Raw genomic sequence first — 22,491 nt, 5'->3', positions numbered from 1 at the left:
TTGAATTTACGGCAATCCTGCCTCAGCATCCCAAGTGCTTGGATTACAGGTGTGCACCACCATGCCCAGCTAAATGATGATTTTTTGTTAGCTTTTGATCATGAGATAATTTCAAACTTATCATAATGACTCTTCTTTTTATGATAGGGTCTCACTATACAGTCCAGGCTGGCCTTGAACCCACTATGTAGCCCAGGCTGTCCTCAAACTCAAAATTCTTCTGCCTCAGCCTTCCAAGTGCTGGAATTATGGATGTGTACCACCACGCCCAGCTTCATAACCTTTTAAAATATTTTATTTAGTTAGCTAATATTTTGAAAAACATTTTACTAGTACATGTTTGCAGTACATAATTTTTACATTCATCCTAGGGAGTAGATACACAGACTTAGCCTATCTTAATTTTTTTATTCCCATTTCTCCTCTCCTCCTTCCATCTCTAAATTCCCTTCCCATTTGTAAATGATCTATTGCCCTGTTTTCTATTGTCTGTCTTTTATTTTGTTTTTTGAAATTATTTATATGTTGGATTTCTCATATAAGAGAAGTTATCCAATATCTAAGATTGTGTATTTGATTTATTTCACTTAACATTATGGTCTCAAGGAGCATCCATTTTCCCACATATGATTCAACTTTATCCTTCTTTATGGCAGAGTAGTACTCCATTGGGTGTAAACACATTTTCTTCATTTGTCTGTTGATGGACATATAAGCTGCTTCTAAGATTTAGCTATTATGAGTTGTACTGTATCACTGTAATATGATGTCTTTAACTCTTTTTTTTTTTTGGTACCAGGGATCGAATTCAGGTCCTTGCGCTTTCGAGGCAGGTGGTGGAACCACTGAGCTAAATCCCCAGCCCGATGTCTTTAACTCTTTTGAGAAGATACTTAGGGTAATAGTTGGGTTGAACGGAATTTTTAGTTTTAATTTTTTGAGGAATCTCCACATTGATATCCATAGTGGTTATGCTGTTTGGCATTCCCACCAGGAATGTAGAAGTGCTCCTTTTTGCCTGCAGCCTCACTAGCACTTGTTATTATTTGATTTCTTGATGGTAGCCATTCTTTCTGGGGTAAAATGGAATCTCTATAATGACCTTGTAAGAACACTTACTTTGTTTAATATGTTTATTTACAATGTCTCTATACAGAACAGAAAAGAAACACTCTGTTCTAGAGCATGCCTTTTTGCAAGGTCACTTTGCTCAGGGCTGGACAGGACAAGTAGCTGAGTCCCAGATGGTTTGCATTAGTCTGGTCCTATGGCCCTGGGCTGGCTGTACTAGATCCCACTCAAGCAGAGGCACCTGGGTGATGTCACAACACAAATCTCAGCAATGTTTTCTTTTCTTTTTTTTTTTGGTACCGGGGATTGAACTCAGGTCCTTGGGCTTGTGAGGGAGGAGGCAGAACCACTGAGCTAAATCCCCAGCCCAATATTTACATTTTTAAATTTAAATTTTGCAGTATAGGGAATTGAATCTGGGGCTTCAGGCATGCTAGATAAGTACTCTACCAATGAGCTACATCCCCAGCCCCTCTGGCCTTTTATTAATTTTAGGACTAATCCCATTGTAACAGCCCTACTTTTGTGATGTCATCTAATCTTAATTACCTTTCTAAGGCCCCACCTCCAAATGCCATCAATCCCACTGGGAATCAGGGCTTCAACAGGTGAAGTTGGGGGGACCAAATTCAGTCCATAACAGGGACCCCAGTGCAGATCCTGGACATCAGAGAGCACTTCGCAAAAATGTTTGGCCTGGCTCATCTCAGAGAGCAAACTGGCTGTCAAGTACAAGTCAGTAAATTTGACCTTTGGCCACCAGTGTTTAAATTAAAAGTTAAATTAGTTGCCAATGTGCAAAAGGTGAGATTTCATATGGAAACCTTTTCTCTTGAAAAAACTGGAAAGATCAGAAAATGCTGGTTAGCATGCTTGCCTGGTAACTGGTGGCTGGGGCTTCGTGGTGTCTTCTTTCTTTACAGAGGACAGACATGTCCCTGTCCTGGGCATCACAGACCCAGGTGACTTCTCTACTTTGAGCTCCCTGCCTGGCCAGAGCAGACATCTAGGTTTGTAGGTGACCTGATTACTGAGTGTGGATGGTGATTTTTCTTGTGATTCTAAACACTTGAGATGGACTCTGATGAGAGTTGTGGGCTCCAGTACCCTTTACACACAGCTAGGGGCCCAGCCCTTCCTGAGACCAGGCTACAGCACCCAGGGTGAGCACTCCTGAGTCAGAGGTGATACTCTCCTTTCCATCTTCCACCAGTCTCTCCCAGAATTCGCCACGGCTGGCTCTTCATCACTGGAACCTTACACTGAGAGTTAGCTATCCCCCCGACCCGCGCCGTGCTCAAATCCTTTTATCTCTGCTTTTTTTTTCTTCTTGTTTGTTTTGTTTTTTGAGACAAGGTCTTGCTAAGTCGCCCGGGCTGTCCCGAAAGCATACTAGCCTCCTGCCTCAGCCTCTCAAGTAGCTGGGATTGCAGGCTGTATGTGGGCTTAGATACTCATGGAATGGCCTAATCCTCCTGCATGTGGCCTGATTTCTCTTGATTCCTATGATATCCCGAGGACACAGGGTCTCAGCGCTTTAATTAGGTAGGCAGTGGCAAGTAAGCAGCAGGCATTCCACAAGAACTGTTTGAAATGAAGGAAGGACGGAGGCGTCGCCCAATCTGGGCTCCCCCAGATTTTAAGTGGGCGGAGCTAGGGGAGCGAGCGGAGACGCGCCCCTGGGGCACCTGCTGCGCGCGTGCCCGCGGGGGGTGGGGGCGGAAGCTTTGAGGCCGGAACGGGTGCGCCGGGATCGGGAGGTGGGGGGGCCGCTTATCGCGTCGGACAGCGGCCCAGGAAAGCTAGGGGCGGGCGAGCCAGGGGCGGATGGCATGGCCGGCCGGCGGGTGAACGTGAACGTGGGCGTGCTGGGCCACATCGACAGCGGCAAGACGGCGCTGGCCCGAGCGCTGAGCACCACGGCGTCCACCGCCGCCTTCGACAAGCAGCCGCAGAGCCGCGAGCGCGGCATCACGCTGGACCTGGGCTTCTCGTGCTTTGCGGTGCCGCTGCCCAGCGCGGCCGAGCCTGGTGAGGCGCTGCTGCAGGTCACGCTGGTGGACTGCCCAGGGCACGCCTCGCTCATCCGGACCATCATCGGCGGTGAGCGGGCCGGGTGGGCGGTCGGGTGGGACCGAACCTCACCGGCACCGAGGGCACGCGCGGTGCCGCCGCCTTCAGAAACAGGCGCGCGCGTCACGCGCACGAACAAGGCGGAGACGCCAGCCCGCGCACGGGCTCTCGGGAAAGTCGCACAGAAGCCACCACACTCCGTCCTCCTGCTTTCCATGCCCAACACGCCCCAGGTTCCTGTGTAACCTTTCAGAAAAACTCCGTGGAAACACAAGCATGTCGGTGTTTGTATACAACCTTCTTTTCTTTTTCCGTGTATAAATCATTTCAGTCCCCGTCAGAAGAGGTCCTGGTATCGGTGCATGCAAAACGCCATGGTTCTTTTTAAAGCTCCCTTAGAGTTCTGTCGTAAACTCCACCCAACAATTTCTCAACTAATCTCTCTGGTTCTGTTTTTTACCATACTAGGGCCTTTGCACTGAGCTATATCTCCAGAGCTCTTTAAAATTAAAAATTTTTTTAGATAGGCTGGGTCTTGGCAGTCCTCCTGCCTCATCCTCCCAGAGTGCTGGGATTACAGGCATATGCCACCATGCCTGGCCTTAACTAATACCTTAAAGATGGACCTTTCTGTTACCAGGTAGTTTGCTTCTAAAAAGTGACTCACCAAACTAAACCTTACCGCGTTCGGAGTTGCTCCCTCTACTTCGAGTTGAAATCCAGGTTCTCTTTTAGAAGAAAGAATTGAACGAAATGAGCAAAAAGCAGTGGCAAAGTTTGAGAAAGTAAAAGTGAAGAGTGATAGAGAAACAGGCTCTGCAGAGCAATCTTGGGCAGAGTAAAAGGAGAAAAAGAGGGAGAACAAAGATAAAAGCACACGCTACGATGGGAAACACAGCGTGCATCGGCTCTTCATGGCTACCTTTTATGCTGTCCAGATTTTGAGATCTCGGAGAACTTCTACATCCGGGTCTTGAGAGGCGGTGCTGGGATCCCAGCCTCAGGTGAGGTTAGATCTAGGCCATCCTCTGAGAAGCCCACCTGCAGGGGTTTGGGAACTGTTCTGCGCCTGTGTCGGGGATCTTGTAATTAGCAGGTCACGTCCACTTACCCAGTCACCTTTTGCCATGCCCTAATCTCCTACCACATTTCTACCCCAGTGTTTCCTAGCTATGCTGCAGGGGATATTGGAGATCACAAGTCTTTGACTTGTGGACTTGGTTACTATATATCAGCAGGGTTAGCTGGAACTGACCTGTCTGGGGTTAACAGTGTGTGTATTTTCAATCATTATGGGTACCGATAAAATACCCTCCTGAGATGTTGTGCCATTTAATGAATTTTTATTGTTGTTTACAGAAAATACAAAAATACATGTTCCTTACAAAGAGGTGGAAAATTACAAATAAGGCAAAAGTCCTCTTTTGTCAATTCTGGATCCCTCTTATCTCTTCAAGCAATACCACTGCAATATGTTTGTAGATTCCTTTTCCAGACTCATTTAAGGACACTTGAGGGGAAAGGCTCTAAAACTTGTTTTGTTTGTAGGAAAGAATGATATGATAATATAAACTGCTGGCACAAAGGGATGTATAGAGTAAAGGAGTCTGCTTGCTGCTGACCCCAGTGCTGGGTTCCCTGCCCCTTTCCATCTCCTTGTTTGGCCTGGCATGGGTGTTCTGTATGGCTGCAAGCACCCACTGGCACACGCGGGACAGATGATTATTGGTCAAGTAGCAGGTGGTCTCATAGGTTCCTGGGCTTTCTGGGTCCCAGCTAGAATGGTGAGTTTGTTGCTTTGATTTTGGTTCCCTCCTACACTCCATCCTCAGGGAGTCTGGATCCCTTCCCCATTTTATTGTGGCAATGGAGGCTTGAAGCAGTGATGAAACTTTCTTGGCTGTCTAAAGTCCTATCTAAAATCTTCTATTCAGTCCATGTTTCACTCATTAGAAAATGAGTATTAAGGGGCATATGATTTTCTACCTCTGCCCCTTTGGTTTTTTTGAAACAGGGTCTCACTATGTAGTTTAGGTTGGTTTTGAACTCACTGTGTAGCCCAGGCTCGCCTCAAACTTGTGACGATCCTCTTGCTTCAGCCTCCCAAGTCCTGGGATGACAGGCATGTGTGTGCCACCATGCCAGTTCCCCTCTCCTTATAATTGAATTTTTTCTGGTTGTACTCGAATATGTTATAGGACATGTATACTCTAAGCCAGTATACATTAGAAATGGAAGACAGGTTTTAAAAGAGAAGGCACATTCTCCATTCTTTCTAGTGAATACAGAGAGAATTTGATTTATAGTAGCTCAGCTATGATTTTTCAACTTTATGAAGGTATGAAAATGATAGATTCAGTAGAAACCGTACTTGGAACTTTGATCTTTTCTGGGCTGGAGGTATGTGGCAGATTCTCACGATGCTGGGCAGTGGTAGTGAGCTGCCATTTGCTGTGTGCTAGGAGATTATAAAGGAACAGGCAGCGCTCTGTGGTGACATTGTTGCTCAGTGGTGGTCTTTGGTAGGTTCAGTGGATGAAGATCATGTCCACACAGTGACCTTTCAACCTGGATGTCTTTATTGGTAGACAGCCTTTTATGAGTAGAGGAGCACTTGTAATTTAGGCCAGTGGTAAAGGACCGATGTTTGGCATCAAGCCGATCTGGGCATGGATCTTGGCTTTCTTCTTTACCGTCTGTGTGACCTTTGAACCTAACTCTGAACCTCCCATTGCTGGGAGATATGAGAACCATACAGGCATTTATTGACTTTTCTCGGATGTTTGCTACTTCCCAGGTAAACCCTGTGAGGAATATGGTGGTTTCCACATAACAGTTGAGGAAGTGGAGACTCAGGGAGGTAGCTGGTCAGTGGCCAGGTCCAGGTCTGGCTGACCCCTAGGCCAGAGCCCTTTCCACGCTTGTGCTACCCTTTTCGGTATACATACAGAGAAGCCTTTCATGGGACCAAAAGTTTTCGGTATTGGCCTGATTCTATAACCAAATGTTATAGACCCTAACCCCAAACAATTAGGCAAGTCCTTGGTTTATAAAACCTTAGAAGAATTTTTCTTTTCTTTTATATATATAGTTGTACTTATTGCTTTACTTTCACATCCTGCAGAGACATTGCACATCTTCTTACAGGCATCAAAGTGTGGCCTGAGTACATTGCGAAGGTGAGACCAACACAGCTACCATTCTTCCTTTAGGTCCCACCTTCCTGGGTAATGAGAGTTTATTTTCCATTTGAATGGAAGAGTGCTCCCGTTTGAGCATTTGCTCTGTCTCAGCCTGCTGCTGGGACTTACATATATGTGATAGCCTATGTGTTAGGAGTATTAGCCTGCTTTTCAGATGCTTGGCAGGTAGAGTACATGGGCTGGTGTTGGAACCAACTCTGCTGCCCCTGAAGTGGGACCAGTGAAGACCCTTAGCTGTCCTTGTGAGCCATAAGTCACGGACATTCTTGATGTGCCAGATCTTGGTGTTTTATTTTGAGACAGGGTCTCGCTATGTAGTTCAGGCTGGCCTTGAGCTCACTATGTAGTTCAGGCTGGCCTTGAACTCATGGGGATCCTCCTGCCTCTGCCTCCCAATTGCTGGGATTACAGGTGTGCCCGAAATGCCCTGTGGGGCATGTGTGGCGAGATCTAAATTTAAGGCACCTGTACTCCTGCCTTCCTGGACCCAGCCTGCTCGGCCTCTTCCTATCTGCTTTATTCTCAGTGTAGTCAGCAGTGTACTCCCTTTAGAGATGTGTGTCAAGACTTCAAGACTCTTCAGTGGTTGCCACAGGACATGGAGGAAGAGCCAGTTTCATCATTAGGCCCACAGGACCTGCAGTCTGGCTCTCCCTCCCTCTGAGCCTCATCAGCCACTGCTTTCCCTGGCTTCCCACCTTCAGTCATTGGCTTCCTTTCTACTCCTGAAGTAGGCTGAACCACTGCTTCCCTCTGCACCTTTGGTGGCCTCTGTGCAGTATGTTTGCCTCCTGATCATTATGCCTTGGCCTGAATGTCCCCTTCAGAGGGGCCTTCCCCACCCACACCTCCTCAAACTCTCTCCTGTTCCTGTGTCTTTTCCCAGACATCACCATTGGGTGCTGTTTATGTGTTCACTCGCCTGTTGTCTCTTCCATGCTAGAAAGGGGTGCTGTGAGAGCTGAGTGGAACCCTTGTCCGCTTTAGTCACTGGTGTGTTTGCAGTGCTTGGGCCAGAGCCTGGCATGGCTGGGCAGTCAGTGAGATCCCAAGGCTGTGTTCCAACTGCTGGGCTCGCTGCTTACAGTGTGCACAGAACTCTCTTCTTGGACAGAAAGCAGCCAGCACAGGGCCTGGCCTGTCGTGAGTGCCCAGTGTGTTGGCTCCTGCTGTTCCCCACCAGGAGCTACATAGGGGTGGGAATGGGAGAGTGCATTGTGTACAAGCCAGCTGCTGGGGTTCTGTGCAAAGGCAGCAGCAACTCACTTTGCTGAGGGCTGGGGTGTGGGCAACAGTGGGGACAGAAGAGCTCTCCTGGGACAGGGAACCTTCAGGCAGCCTGTGCTTAATCGTGCCCTTCTGTTGGTTTAGATTCAGATAACTGGCAGTGTGTGGGCATGGCAGGGCATCAGCGTGGTGTGTTCCTGAAGGTAGGAAGGCCTTTGGGGTAGGTTTTTCCCAAGGGCCTGGCTACTCCCTGGGATGGTGTCAAAGTAGGCGTGTGGCAGGACCAGCTGAGCATCGGATAGAGGGGTGTTAGATCAATGGGCAGGAGCACCTGTTGGCAACGGGTTGGGCACTGTGCCTGTGCTCCCTGGGTGATGGGCTCTTGTGCAAGTTCCTGGCTCACTGTGAAAGAGTTGGGTCCTGTGGGGAATGTGTGATTCCCCAGGAGAGGAAATTGGAATGGCTGAGATCCACAGTGATCTCTCTGACCCTGATGTCTCTTAAATTAAAGCCAGCTCTCTCTAATTCTGCTCCCCCAAGATTCTTTCCACACACACGCGCAGAATCCCTTTTAACTTCGGGAAAATCGGGTTTCATCTCCTTGATCGGTGTGGCAGTGCTGTGGGGCTAATGGTGACAGTATGTTTAGGAATCAGTGCTGTCCTTATGATTAATCCCCATTTTGCTGTCCTAGCAGCCCTGGGCGGTGAAGGTGATGGTCCCATTGTATAGATGAAAGCATTTCAGCTGGGGAGGGTGGGGAGCCTAGCTCCTCTAACGCCATGGCCCCTGCCCTGGCCATCTCAGCCAAGATGAAAAAAGTGCTTGTCCATGCCACCCGTGGTAGGGTTTCAGGGCTGTATTTTTCTCAAATCAATGTTAGGGAATAAATCTTTCAGGGGTTAGAACTTCAAAAAGACTCAGTAATGTATGTTTTAAAGACTTGGGTGGGGGTGAGGGACTTGGACTCATCCTCAATCTCACTCCAGCAGTGAAGAGGAGGGCTGAAAAATGCTGGGATCCCGGCTTGGCCATTTATAGTCCTCGGGTGGCTGCAAGGATTAACAGTGTATTGTCTCCTGGTCCTTCGTTCCTGTTGTTAATGAATGGCGGCTGTTGTGCTGCGACTTGTCGACTTGTCGCCTGCATCTCTCCCCTGCTGCACCCACCGTGCAAGTGCTGCTTCCTTTGTGGCCCGTGGCTTGTGGCTTGGGCCTCCCTGCCTGAGCTGCCGAAGTCTTGGAGTCTGGTGCAGGTCACTCTCTTTGGAGGGTGACGACGCCGGGAGCTCAGGAGGTTTTGTCTCTGCAGCTGTTTGGCCTTCTGCATTTTCCCAGCGTCTGTGTGTGAAGGACCTCTGCCCCTTTGTGCCCTGCCGCCCTCTTGCTCTGTCCAAGGCGCTGCCTTTGGACCCACGGATGGAGCAGGGTTGCCGTGTGTGGCCCAGTGTGTGTTTTCAACCAGAAACACTCTTGGGCATCTACACATGGGCCCAGAAAGCCACATGGTACAAGCAGAGATCCCAGTGGGTGGGCGTGGGGGAACTGGACAAAGACCTTGGCTGCCAGGAGAAACTTGTGTTGTTCTAATGCAAAAGAAATGAAAGTCACTTGTGAATTTCTTTGCCCTTATTTTTTTTTTTTATGAGAATCGGTATAGGATACATGAAGTTAAATTGTGGTAATTATATATGTGTGTCCTATGATGCTGAAGCATAGTTCAGAGAGTTGGGGGGGAAATGATTCTGTCACTGGAAGGTCTTTAGCCCTAGTGTCTGCCAGGCTATGGTACCGTGTTCCTCTGTGCCTGCCTGGTGACAGCTGCCTGTTATCCCTCTTCCTCATCCAAAGGCACATGCTGTGACTGGAAGAGGTTCCCGTCCAGCACTTCGTCCCCTACTGTTAAGCAACACTGGGCTGATGTTGGCGTTGCTTGCTTAAAAGCCTCTCCTCTCTGGTAGGAAGCCAGCCCCAGGATGAAGGGTGCCTCTCTATAAGCATAGCTTTTCTGTTTTCCCTGCTACCTGATTGCTCTCTGACCCCGCCTGGTCTCCTTCCAAGGCTGAGTGCCTTTCGCTGTTTCTGGAGACTCAAGGTGCACTTTGTCCACAGCATTTTCTTTTGGTGCTGGCCAGAGGGTGACTTTGCTTTGGTTTGGGTGACTGTGTGAGAGTAGCAGCACATCAGAGACGCAGCTTCAAGTTTAAATTAATGCAGAATATTTGAGCAGGCACCAACAGGAAAGAAAAATGGAAGCAGGTAGTCATATTTCATTCTGTTGGGGTACATTTTTCTTCTCATGGGGCTTGCCCTTGAGAACAAAACATATCAAATGTTAAATCAAAGAGTATTTTTGTAGTCATGCTAGGAATAGAAAATAATGCAAAGACTTTGCCTTCTCGAGGCAAATATTTTGCTGGAAGGTTATAATCAAAGTCAGAAGGAAATCGTAGCCACAGCTTTTGGTAAAGCTGTAATCATTTAAAATTAATTGGTTTTAAACTTTTCACTGAGCATCTCCTTTGTTTCCTACAGCATGTTGCTGGAACTTTTCTTCAGAATCACCCCATTCAGGTTAGAGTAAGATTTGGGCAGGCATCCCAGGAAACAGCCCATCCATTCGCCCCTAAGACATGTTCCCCTCTCTGCCGTTCTTTTGTTTGACAGAGCCTGAGCCAGGCTGGAGCCAGCACCTCTTGCTAAGAGCGCACCTCTTGCCTTAGAGTGTGATTCTGTACCCGCGCTCGCGGATAAGGGCTTTGATGTCACACAGAAGCTGACGGGACCTGTAGTACTGGCACCAGAGTCCCTGAAGGCCCTGGTGAGGGTGAGGTCTCAGTGCAGAGGAGGGAGTGGGAGCCCTTGTAGGCTGGACTTGATGGGATGCCACACCCACACTGTTGGAATTGCTGTGCCATGCTGCACGGCTGGCTCCACATTTCCACAATGCTGGAAGCATTGAGGGCAGAGACAATGTCTGAGTGTAGCTTGAGGGGCTGCTTGGCAGATAGTAAATAGTTGGTCATTTTTCAACAGTTTTATTAAGATACAGTTCACATATCAGGTTCACCCGTTTCAGTGTGTGTTCAGCAGTTTTCTTTTCTTTCTTTCTTTTTTTTTTCCAGGGGTTGAACTCAGGACCTTGTGTTTGCCAGGCAGGCACTGGCACCGCTGAGCTAAATCCCTGGGCCTCAGCAGTTTTCATAGAATTATATCGCCATCACCATGCTCTTCAGTTTAGAACATTTTCAGCACCCATAAAGGAAGCCTGTGCCCACTCACAGCCATTTTCCATCCCCCATCCTAGGCCTGGGCAGCCTCTAATCTACTTAATAACTCTCTAGATTGGCCTTTTCTAGATATGTCATATAAATGCAGTTATACACTATGTTACCTTTCATGTCTGGCTTTTTTCATTTAGCCAGTGGTGTTTTTTTGGTACCAGGGATCGAACTTGGGGCCTTCTGCTTGCGAGGCAGGCAGTGGCACCACTGAGCTAAATCCCCGGCCCAGCAAGTGGTTTTTAAGGTTCATCCACACTGTAGCATGAGCCTGCCTTTCATTCCTTTTTAAAAGAAAATCTACATTCTAACTGTGGTAAAATACATATAAAATGTACTGACTTCAGCATTTTAAGGTGCAATGGGGTGTGCCTTTGTGGCTACCTGTCTGGCCCCATGGGGACATTGGGTTTCAAAGCCACATGTTTTAGGAGCTTGTGGCAGCCCACCTGGTGGGAGAGGACCCCCCCGCCACCCGGTGCTGCTATTGGAGTTTTCATCTACATACTCAGCTTCTCCCCACACACGCTGTATGGTTGGTTTTGGATGTGAGGCAGATAAGTGGGCGGGCCTGTCTTTGAGGGGTGCACTGTCCCTGGGAGGGAGGAGGAAGCAGGGGCAACCCCAACAGCCAGCTGGGAGAAGATGCAGAGTTGTTAGGGTTTGATGAGGAGGGACACAGAGTCGTGATGCCTGCCCGGGACAGGCAGAAAGAATGTCCCATCCTATGGGAGGGCCTGGAAGGGTGACCTGGAGGCTTTGGGCCAAGCAGACATAGGGAACAGCCTCAGCACAGTCCTGGGTGAGTGCAAGCATGACCCTGGGACTTGTGGGAGGCTTCTGGGAGGAGTGCCTGCAGCGTGGTGGCAATCTGGTCGTTCCAAGCAGAGGACTCAGCATGCAGGCACGCAGATGAGGGCTTGAAGCAGAGAGCAGGGTAGGCCTAGCGCTCCAGAGCCAGCAGGCCCCTGTGCGTGTGAGGGGTTAACTGGGAGACTCAGAGGAGAGGGCTGTGGCAGGTGGTCCTGGGGCCAGGGACTCGCTGCTCCTCGTTCCAGCCACAGCTTTCTGATTCAGCTGGAGGAGGGAGCGGAAGAGGAACCTTCTGCGTTGTATGGCTCAGGAGAATGAGGCTGGAGAGGTGAACAGCTTGCTGCTGGCCATACTGTGAGCCTGTGCCAGCTTGGGCTTCCATCTGGGCCTGTTTTCAGCAGCCTGGCTTTGCCCAGTCCTGGGTCTCAGGCCTCAGAGCCCAGGTGCGTGGGGAGAAAAACCATGGCTCCCTGGGGGAGCAGTTTATACACACAGTGAGTCAACTGCCATAAGGAGAGAGCTCCTTGCCATTCTTCCCTGGATTATTTGGGTTTTGTTTTTTGTTAATTGGGTCTTTCATTTTCTTGTGCAGTGCGATTAGGCTCCTGCTGCTTTGAAGTGGCCTTTGTTGGGTGGGTAGGGAGGACTTAGTTAATGTGGGTGATCCTCTCTTGGCAGGAGAAAAAACAACTTTTGCTGTTGAGAGAGAAGTTGACTTTGCCTCTTTCCATATCTCTTGTGATGATGCCTCTCTCGTCTTGTGGCCTTCGGGAAGACTAAAATAATTTCCTTTGTCTCTAACCTACTTCCCAAGGACATTTATTTGGTGGCATGCACAGGTGCTACCTAAAGATAAACCTGACTTTTTTTCTTTAAAATTAGTGCTTGAAATTTGTTAGCATTGCCCTGCTTGGCCCAAGGAACCTGCCTTGCCTGGCCACATGGCTCTGCCTTTACCATAGATTTATTCACTTCAAGCCCTGGGAGAGTCCATGGCTTGTCCTTGGTTACCAGACACTAGGACTCAGTTTTCCCAGTTATGTTGCAGAGGGGCACTTAGAAATACTTGCTGTATTTGTGGTCATTTCTAGGACCATTTTTGCCTTAAACCCCAAAGACCCTCATGTGCATGTTCCCAGCATTGTGTTTTCTAGCATGATGACCCAGGGCACCTGAGAGGTGGCCAGCAGCTCATCTGCTGTAGAGAAAAACACTTTACACCAGCAGGACTCATTTCTTTAGCTCTTGCTGCCCAGGGCCCTGAGATAAGCAGACCTGGACAGGCTGGAAAGGGAAGCCCCGGGGTGTCGGCCAGGGCAGCCCTGTTTACCATCAGGATTCAGCACTGTGGTGAGAGGGAAGAGGAGGACAGTGTTTTAGAAACATCTCTGCAGGGCCTTGATCAGCACTTGAGCTTTCTGTTACGATGGGCAAGTTCTGCCACCACATGGCCCAGGAGGGTAGCCTTGAGCCTCGTGTGGCCACCTGAGTGCTTGCATGGCAGCTGGTGCAACTGAGTAGCTGACATTTTATCTCTTTCTAACTAGTTTGAGTTTGAGTAGGGACCTGCATCTAGTGCTTGACTGTGCTATTTGATAGCACAGGGCCGCAGGACTGAGAGATGAGCTGGGTTCCACTTCCCTATTATAGATTGGGTTTTTGTTGCCACTGCTTGTCTTCCCCTTTTCCTAGTGAGTGGCACCTCATCCCCACAAAGCATGGCCCTTGACTTGGTCCTCAGTGCATCCTCCTCACTCACACACAAGTGGCCGGCCACGCATGTCCTTCCCACTTGTTCTCAACCTGTTCCCATCATCGCACCCACTGCTGTGGTGAGTACGACATTCATTCCCCTCACACAGTCCCTTGAGTGCAGACCCCCCTTTTACACAATCCTCCACTCCGTAGCCGAGAATTCCTTCCAAATTGATGAGATAATTATTTAACTTCCCTGCTGTAAAGGCTGAACTGTTAGGCATGGCTGACAAGGCCCTTCCTGATAGGTTCAAATCTGTCTCTGACCCTGTCTCTGTCTCTGTCTGTCTCTCTATCTCTGTCTCTGTCTCTCTGTCTGTGTGTCCCCCCAACCCCACTCCTGGCTTCAGAGACAGGCCACACTGTCTCAGTCTACATGTTCTGGCTCAATGCACTTTCTGGGAAGCCTGATTGTCAGCCCTCCCCAGGCTAGGTGCAGTGACCTTCACTTGAGAGCCCGTGATGTCCCCCACACACCCCTAGGATTTCATTTTCTCTCCATCTCATGTCATTATCAATTTACTGGATTATATTCTCCACTAGTCTTGATCTCGTTGGGAGCAGGGTCTTGTTATCATTCAACTGTTTCCAGGGGTCCAGGACAAAGCTTAACATGGGAGGAATACTGAGGTATGCTTGTGTGCATGATTGATTGAATGAACAAATGAATGAATGAAGGAAGAGTTCATTTCCCAGTGCCTGCACCAATTACCCACCCTCACATGGTGCTTTAAACAACTGGCCAAGCAGAGTTCAACAGTGGAAGAAGCCTGCCTTGAGGTTAGACTAGTTAATCTTTCAATGGAAATTCAATCTTCATATTTCATTTGCAGGCCACTTTGCGTAGCAAAGTAGTTTAACTCGGAGCAGATTTCTGCTGTGCTGGTGGTTAATTTCACGGCCCACAGAGGGTCAGCACACTAATGCCAGGAACACGGTGACCTCGCACAGCTTGCCGCACACAGTGCCACCCAGCAGCCCTGTTGTTTTAGAGAAGCGGTCCTCACACATCCTTCAGCAGGCTGATTTCGAATTAACAGGGTTGACCCTTTCAAGAACATTTTGAAAAACTATAATGTAGATCCCTCCCAGGCCATATATTTTCCTTTCTCCACGCAGTTCAAAGGGGCTGAATTGTCTCGTAGGTTCTTGCCTGGCAGTCTTCACTTTGACCCTAGTTGTTTAAATCTGCCGGAGGAAATTTGAACAAACTTGTACTTTGGTAATTCTCCTACCTTTGTGAACCTTTAACCTTGGAGTTTCTTTCAGAGCCAGGGGCTGCATTGTCATCAGTTGTCCCTGCTTGGACTTTCAAAGGGCATTGTCTAGTGGGTCTGTTTTCACTTTGCTACTGGAGTTCTTTTGAGGAAGGGTATTAATTCAGACCTGATTCTGAGACAGGAGGAGGACTTTTAAACTTGCCCCAGAGCTTGGGAATGGGGAAATGAGTATAATGCAAGCCTGTGGCTGATACCAGCGATTGCTCTGGAAAGAGTTGTGAACGTGAAGTCATGAAGGAGAAGGGGAGGAGGCCTCCAGGGCCGACCAGGGGTGCACTGTCCATCATGAGGGCTCAGCTCTGCCGTGGTTCATGGCAGTCTGGCAGAGGAGATCGCTGCCTCTGATCACCAAGCTCTGGTCCAGATAGAATTCCTGCAGTGCTAGGTCGTTAGGTACCGGTAGGGCAAAGGTGAACTTGGAGTCCCACAAACTATCAAAAAATGCCTCATGGGAGGAAGCTTCTTGGGGAGAGAGGAAGCTCCTTGAGGTGGTGGAACAGATTCGACATTGCCTCTGTCCTGGTTCTGCCCCGAGACTTTGGAAGTGAGCGCCCCCCTGTGGACCCAGCCTTTCATGCATCTCCACCCACCAGCCAGTCTCTTTAGTTCCTGTGTGTTTTGTCATGGAAGAGTATGAAGACCCTTCTTTTTTTTTGGTACTGGGGATGGAACTCAGGTCCTTGCGCTTGTAGGGCAGGTGGCAGAACCACTGAGCTAAATCCCCGGCCCAATTCCTGTGTGTTTTCTCATAGGAAGCCTAAAGATATCTGTGAATTTGTGACGTCACTGTCACAGGACCTCTGGGGCCTTGGGGCCGATGTCATGGGTGTGCAGTGTTTGAGACCTGGCCTCAGCAGAGGCCCCTAGTACCTCTCCAGGCAGCTTCTTGATGTTCTGACACACCCTTGACAACACCTTGGGGCCTGTGTGAGCATCTGGCCTGGTTCCTTGGCTTTCTTTATTGCTTTTCCCGGGATTCTTTTGTGTCCTAAAGATTTGGCAGGGTGACCTTATGCCTTGAGCCGAACAATGTAGAAGGAAAGTAAGTCATCACTTGAATTCATTCCTAGCAAACTCCAAGCAACCCACTGCCTGCCAAGGGCCAGCTGTCCTTCGGCCACTGAGGTGAAAGTGGCTCCTGCTCACTTGTAGGTGACCTGACATTGCAGATGTTACAGCAGTAAACAGAGATGTGTAGAGTTGTAAATTGTGGTAAGTGCTAAGAAGGACATTATAGGATGTCCAGGGTGGAGGCTGGGAAAGGCCTTTCTGAGGCAGTGGAGTAGAAGCTTAAATCTGAAGGAGGAAAGGGGAGCCAGTCACTGCAAAGTCAGGCTGGTGTTTCACACCAGAGCAGTGCAGGGCCCTGAGGCAAGAGACAGCATGGGGCTGGACCACGTGAGGAGACCTGCTGCAGGAGGGTCGCATGTGTCTGCACAGATATGTATGTGCGGACTGTCTGGGCCTCTCCATCCTTGTTTTGCCGAAGGACCGGCAGTGGTGTGTTTTGTTCTGATATGAGGACAGAGAGAGGAGAGGACAAACCAGCCACCTGGAGGTATCTGGCCTCAGTGTGGCTGTCTTGGTAGCCCTCCTCCACCCTGAGTCCTGCCTGTCCCTATTATTGTAACTGCATCTCCTAGGGTATTGGGATGGGCCGGAATGAAAATAGGCTTGGCAGGCAATTCTGGCACAAAGTGAATTAGACATTTCTCACCACTCTGCAATTATATTTGGCTGTTAAACATTGGGATGCTGGCTGCCTCAGACTTGCAGGCCCCACAGAGGGTAAGGAAATGTTTCTGAGCCACTAACCAAGAGTTGGATATCAGTGATGTTAAGTGAGGCATCTCATCACTGAGCTCGTAAATAATAGAATGTCTCTGGTGTCCTGGCCATCTATGGCTCTTGGTCAAGCTTTTTTCCCTCTATGCCTCTCTCAGAATTCCCCTCCCCTTTTCCTGATGGCCTTTCTGATCCTGACCTGGAAACTTATATCAGAGAAGCCCAGGACCTCCTCACCCCTGAGCCCTCTGCCCAGCAGGCATCAGACTCCTGTGTGTAATTTTTTTCCTTTGATTTTTCTCAAATTCTTTAGTAAGAATTGACATCCTTTAAGGCTCTGCTTAAGACACCATTTTGGCCTTTTGGGGACGAAACCCTGACCATAGGCTAGAGGAGAGAATGTTCACAAATCATCCTAGGCTGGGGCCCCTCAGAAAGGAGAGGAGGTCCTGTGACCAAGCTATAGGGGATTCGTAGTGACAACTCAGTTCTCCCCTGGCCCCCCAGGATCAAATGGAATCTTTTCCTGGTGAAGATTACCTAGATAAAAATAGGTAGTACTTGCTTACTATTGTAGGTTCATTAATCATCTCTAAAAGTTTTTTAAAGTACACAATACGTTCCCATGACAACTAACAAAGTTTTTTTTCCCCCCTGAGGAATGAGTATTTTCTAGGAAAGATCAGAGTGGGTTAGGTTTGGTCTGGTTTCTTCTGCTGAATGCTCCCCTCTTCCTCTTATCTCAAAATCTGTCTCTGAAGTTGATCTGGGGGCATTTTAGGGAACACTCTGGTAACAGATGGGTGTCATCCTCTTCCTGACACATCGCTGGGAGACCAGCTGCACCATTGCAGGCTGTCTGCGGGCGCCGACTCTGGCGCTGTTCGGTGCACAAGAGGGCAGTATTTGCTTACAGTGGCGGCTCCCACTGTGGAGTGGGTCCACAGGTCAGCATGGTTAAAATGACCTCAACTTGTTCAAGATAAAATGAACTGTAAGCCACGGTTGTGATGGCTTCTCTATATGCCTTTAAGTTCCTGACCCTGCCAAAATGTTACTGGTGCTATCTTTTTTTTCTTAAAAAGCAAATATTGTTTCTTTCAACATTTATTTTTAACTTTTTTAAATCAATGAAAATATGGTTTGCAGGCTTGTACCTACAATGGCAGAGGTTAAAAAGTGTTGCAGAAGCAAAACAACTGCTTTCTAATTAAAAACCAGATGGAAAGACTTTGTTTGAAGCAAGGGGTCAAATGTATTTCCTCTCTTATTCACATCAGTGTAGAGATTATCTGACTTAATGTTTAAAGTATTTGAAGATGTGGACTTCAGTCACCAACCGCGCTACACTCAGTTTTCTTTTTCTGCAAGTTTATGGTTTTAACCAAAAGCAAGCATTTGCAGGAGAAAAAAAAGTGAGTCTCCTGCTTTCCAGCGGCACAGTTTTCTGCCTGAAATAGGCAGCGCCTGCTTTTGAATAAAGATTTGCCTCTTTTCAGTTCTCTCATGGTGTTTCCAGCCATGGAGACTTTCCAGCTGGAAAGACCAGTACTGGTTCGAAGCCCCTGACCCACCAGATTCCAGCCTGGGTCACAACTGAGATCTCACAACCCCACTGCCACCCTGGCGCTGCTGACTTCAGGAGCCTCCAGGACATGACATCCAGGAGTGCAGAGCAAGGCCCAGCACCTGGATGTGCTGGAGGTGACAGGAGGTGTGGCTAAGCAGAAGAACTCCCGACAGCCTGGCCTCTCTGGCCTGTTTGTACCCCTCCGATGCAGGTGATTGTCTTGCTTAGGTGGGTGTGTCAAGAGGGTTCCCATAAGGCTTCGGCCCATATTAGAGAGCAGGGATTTTAGCCATGATCCCTCAGGTCCCTGACCAGATAAGCACATGGGTGGTGGAGCCTTGGTGGATATGAGGATGGAGGCTCAGACTCCGTTCTTGCCTGGAGACAGACTAGTTCTTTGCAGATTATGAGTTGACTTGGTTCATGTAGCTCGTCCATTGCTTGGGCTGGTGCAGTGTGGCAGCAAAGTGCAGCAAAATCCAGGTGGGAGGTGCTGGGCTGTCCCTCAGTCCTCTGATAGCCATCGTGGAGAGAAGCGTCCCAGGCTGAGCCCTCTGAAATCAGACATCGTCTTCTAATCTTTTGTAATCCCAACATAAATCTTCCAAAGGGAGTGTGTCTGTAAGATAGACGCTACATAAGCCGTGGGCTAGATGAGTATGTATGACACCCTTGTGGACTTTTAATTGATCCGTGGCATTTAGCACAAAACTTGAGTTTGACAGGCCAGGTAAGGTGAGCCATGGGTGGTCTTCCCATTTGCTTCCCCTTAGAGCGCCTGCCCTGGCCTTTATTAGAAGAGTCTGGTAGGAAAGGGAGGCTCTGGAGCTGTAGGCTCTCCACAGAGGCTCACACCATGTTTTTCCAGGAACATAATTTCTGAAAAATGCCGGAACCCTCAATTTCCAGAAAAGCCTCATTTGTAAGGGGAATGAAAAGTTGTTTCTGCATGTGGATCCTGGGTAGTTTTCCATCTTCGCCCCCTGAGGCAGGGTTGGCAAGTGGGAACGCGACAGATGTTCTGTGGTAGTAATTTCCAGTCAGACTCTTGAATGCCTTGTAGGCGCTGGGTCACCGTCAGCTCATAATGGAGCAGAATTGAGTGAGAATTCCTGCAATGAGCGACGTGCAGGGCTGGGGAGAGATATGATGGTAGAGATAGAGGTCATTCTGTGAGAAAATATTTCCAGTGCTATCTGTAAAATTCAGATTGAATAACCATTCTGAAGTGCTCCCCTTTTAAAAGAGTTTCCCTCCACGAGCATTGCAGGCCGAATAAATACCAATAATTTTTATTTCCCTTCTCCTTATCGGTCCTCCTACTGAAATGTTCCTGCACAGCCTATCTGGTCTTTTCAAGTGAACATCGAATGATTAGTGTCAGCTTCCAGTTTGAATTATGATCCGCATTTCAAAACACAAACTGCTTCTTCGCTTTTGCATTTGGAGGTAATTATCAATATTTACCAATACCGGGGAGGATCCAAAATGGAACAAACATGATGTCGCCAAGAGAGGACAGCAGCAGGATTGAGTGTGACCTGGCACATGGATGGCATGTGTCCCTGGCTCCAGCCTTACCCAAAGCTGTTGCAGGTAGATGAAGGGAACTGGAGGGGCGCAGTTGCATGCCATCTTTTGAGGGACCATCACTGTGATGAGGCTGGGAAAGCTGTGCCTGCTGCCCCTGCTTGGAGCGCCGCCCTGGCTGCTACTCTCAGTAGCCCTCCCCCTTTGCCTTTCTCGGTCCTGTGGGCTCTGGATGCCAAGAGCTAGGTTAGAAGGGCAGGGAGGCAGGGCTACTTGGAGGCCTGTGCGTATCTGAGGCTGCCCAGGGCTGGAAAGCAGACTGAGTGGTATAGAGCATGCTGCTACCTCCGCAAAGTGTGCAGGTGACTCACGTCAGTGGCATCCTAGCATTCTTGGGGGGAGGCATTCTCCCTGACCTGCACAGGCAAATTTCCTCCACCTTTGAGGACTTTAGGTTTCAGTTTTCTTTTCATGTCTTGGAACCAGGGCATAGCCCCATTTGCAAACACTCTGTAAGCTGTGGTTCTTTGCTTGTCCTGCCGCCTCCATTGCCATTGCTGTCCCTGGAAGTGCAGAGGAGGCTCAGCCTCTGCTTGCAGAGTTTTCTGGAGAGCTAGCACAGTGGCCTGGCCTCTGAGATCAGAGTCAAGCAGAATTTTGCCTCCTCTGCTGGCTTAGTGTGTGCCTGTGGCCTAGGCATGTTGCTTTTCTGAACTCTAGTTTCTCCTCCTGTGGGGGTGAGGCCGATGGGTTGATAGCACCATTTGGGATGTGTGATGCATGGAAGAAGCCCTTATTGCCACCACCTCTGGCCTGGGCCCCTCCAGCGTTTGTTACTCCTGCGCATCCACTCCTGAGGTCCCTGGGGAGTCAGATGTCCTTTCCCTCAGCATTTCAGACAGCAGGAAGGAGCATGAAAATTATGCAAGAGCTTTTTCAACGAAGGAAATGAAATTCTTGAATTTTTTTAAGGCAAAGAAGAGGAGGGGGGAAAAATAGATTCATTGTTTTCCTTGGCTGTTCAACAGGATGCAGGACAAAGCTGGCCTCTCTCCTGTCTCATGTCATCATCGGCATTCTTTCTTTTTCTTTTTCTTCCTTTACTTCTCCTCCCCCTCCCCTTTCCTCTGCTCCCTCTCCTCCTTAACCTCCCACAGCCCCCCTTCCTACCAGTGCTACAACAAAACTCCCTTTTCTGGGAGTCCGTCCCAGGCCTGAGCCGGGATGAAATCTCACGCTCCAGAGCTGCTGTAGCACTAGGAACTCTTTCCTTTGTGCCCTTCAGTTTCCTCTCCAGCATTTCCTGTTGCTTTCCATGTGAGATGCCAGGTGCTGCCCCTGTGGCTAGGTTTGGCCTGTGTGGGGTGCCGTAGAGAGGCGCTGTAACACACTGTACTGGAGTGTGGGCGTGTGCTGTCACAGTCCCCTGTCGTGCATTTTGGGCAGTGGGTGGTGACAGGGTGACATCGGGTTTGTGGGGAAGCTGGGTGTGGATGGAACAACGTGGAAAACCTCTGGGATGGCTGGCCGGTGGTCCTAGGCTGCATGGAGGCTGGCAGATGTGAGGAAGGGCTCTCTGGGAGGGCTGATAAAATTCAGCATCACCTCACCATTGCATGAGCTCTGCCAGCCTTTGGAAAGCCCAGATGAAAAGGCCGTGGTCCTGCTTTGGGGAACTTGCCAGGCCTCTCTTTCAGAGGGAGGGAGACTGTGGGCTCAGCTGTGAACCCCATGATCAGGTGCAAAGTTAGGCCTTGGCGCAGGGGCCTGGTCTCACCCTGTCCCTGCCTGGCCGGATTGGAGATGCCTGTAGCTGAGCTCAGGAGTGGCAGAAAGCATTGTGCCGCAGCACCCTGGCCCAGGCTTGAATCCCATCCCTGTGGTTGGCTTAGGAGTGTGCTCTGCTCTGAGCCTCAGCGTTCGGTCTTCACAGTGAAGAGAACAACCTTGCGAATACTTAGTGAGTCTCTCATGAGATAAGCGCCATAGAATACTGACCTCAGTGTATGGAATGTATGAAGTGCTCAGTAAATGGTGTTAGCTATTGTAATCATAATTAAATATAATTTAACTTTTAATCCTTATCAGACTGCTCATAGGAAAATAAGTCATTTGTCAGGAATTTCAATTTCCCAGTTTTTGGTTGGGAAGGCACACTAGGTGGATGGTGTCTGATACCATGTGTAATATATGATTTTCGTCTCTGCTTTTGAATTGGTAATACTTGAGTTAGGGAGAAACTAAATTAGCACCTGAAGTAGACAGGGGTTTAAGTGCTTCATTATGTAGGTCTGGACATAAAATTGTGAGTGCAGTTGGAGTTGAGACGAGGAAGGCCACAGCAGGGGCGGCAGATGTGACCACAAGGACACAAACCAGAGAAGTGTAGATGGTGTACTAGAAAGCAGTGTGTTTTGTCCGCTCGGAAGATCAGTCTGTGGGAAATGTTGGCTTATTTTGTGTTTGGAAAATGATAAGTCCAAATCACTACTAAATGGACATGTACCTCAATATGTGACAAAAAGAACTTTTCTTGAAGCAACTTATGCATTAGTATTAAAGAAAAAAAAATCAACCAAACAGCACAGAACAGCATAAAGGCAGACACAGATAATTGAAAAAGCGGTGAGGTTTAAAGCCTGAGAAACTAAGTTTGAATCCTGGCTTCAGTGTTTGTTAGCTGTGTGATCTGGGGCTGATGACTTCTTTGGGCCTCAACTTTCTGGTCTGCAAAATCAGAAAGAACTGTTTTGAGGATTAGAAGAAATATATCTGATACCAGATAAATTTTTACTACCACTACTTTCACTGCTGATAATAAAGGCTCTCTCTCAGTCTCTTGTGATTTTGCATTGCCAGCTGGAACTGTGAGCTTTCCTGAAATGCTGCAGTTTTTTTCTGCAG

At 48.7% G+C, this 22,491-nt stretch overlaps 1 protein-coding gene across 6 annotated transcripts in view; it reads left to right on the top strand.

The window, feature by feature from the left end:
• Positions 1-2,827: 2,827 nt before the first annotated feature.
• The window catches only part of Eefsec (eukaryotic elongation factor, selenocysteine-tRNA specific), a 219,997-nt gene continuing 200,333 nt past the window's right edge, over positions 2,828-22,491 (top strand). For 2 of the 6 annotated variants that reach the window (XM_013069442.3, XM_013069440.3), the window contains exon 1: positions 2,830-3,174. In XM_013069442.3, the coding sequence (XP_012924896.1) occupies positions 2,904-3,174 (271 nt within the window). In that variant the 5' untranslated portion in view covers positions 2,830-2,903. Of the gene's footprint in view, positions 4,149-22,491 lie in introns of all 6 variants that reach the window. The other 4 variants (XM_087196940.1, XM_004875146.3, XM_021252437.2 and 1 more) reach the window with 4 other exon arrangements.

This window comes from Heterocephalus glaber, unplaced genomic scaffold, assembly GCF_053883595.1.
Source record: "Heterocephalus glaber isolate CG9 unplaced genomic scaffold, H.glaber_assembly_v1.0 deba00001645, whole genome shotgun sequence".
In the NCBI taxonomy this organism is placed as follows: Eukaryota; Metazoa; Chordata; class Mammalia; order Rodentia; family Bathyergidae; genus Heterocephalus; species Heterocephalus glaber.
Note: the sequence above shows the minus strand (reverse complement) of the source record. Positions and strands in the feature narration are given on the sequence as shown.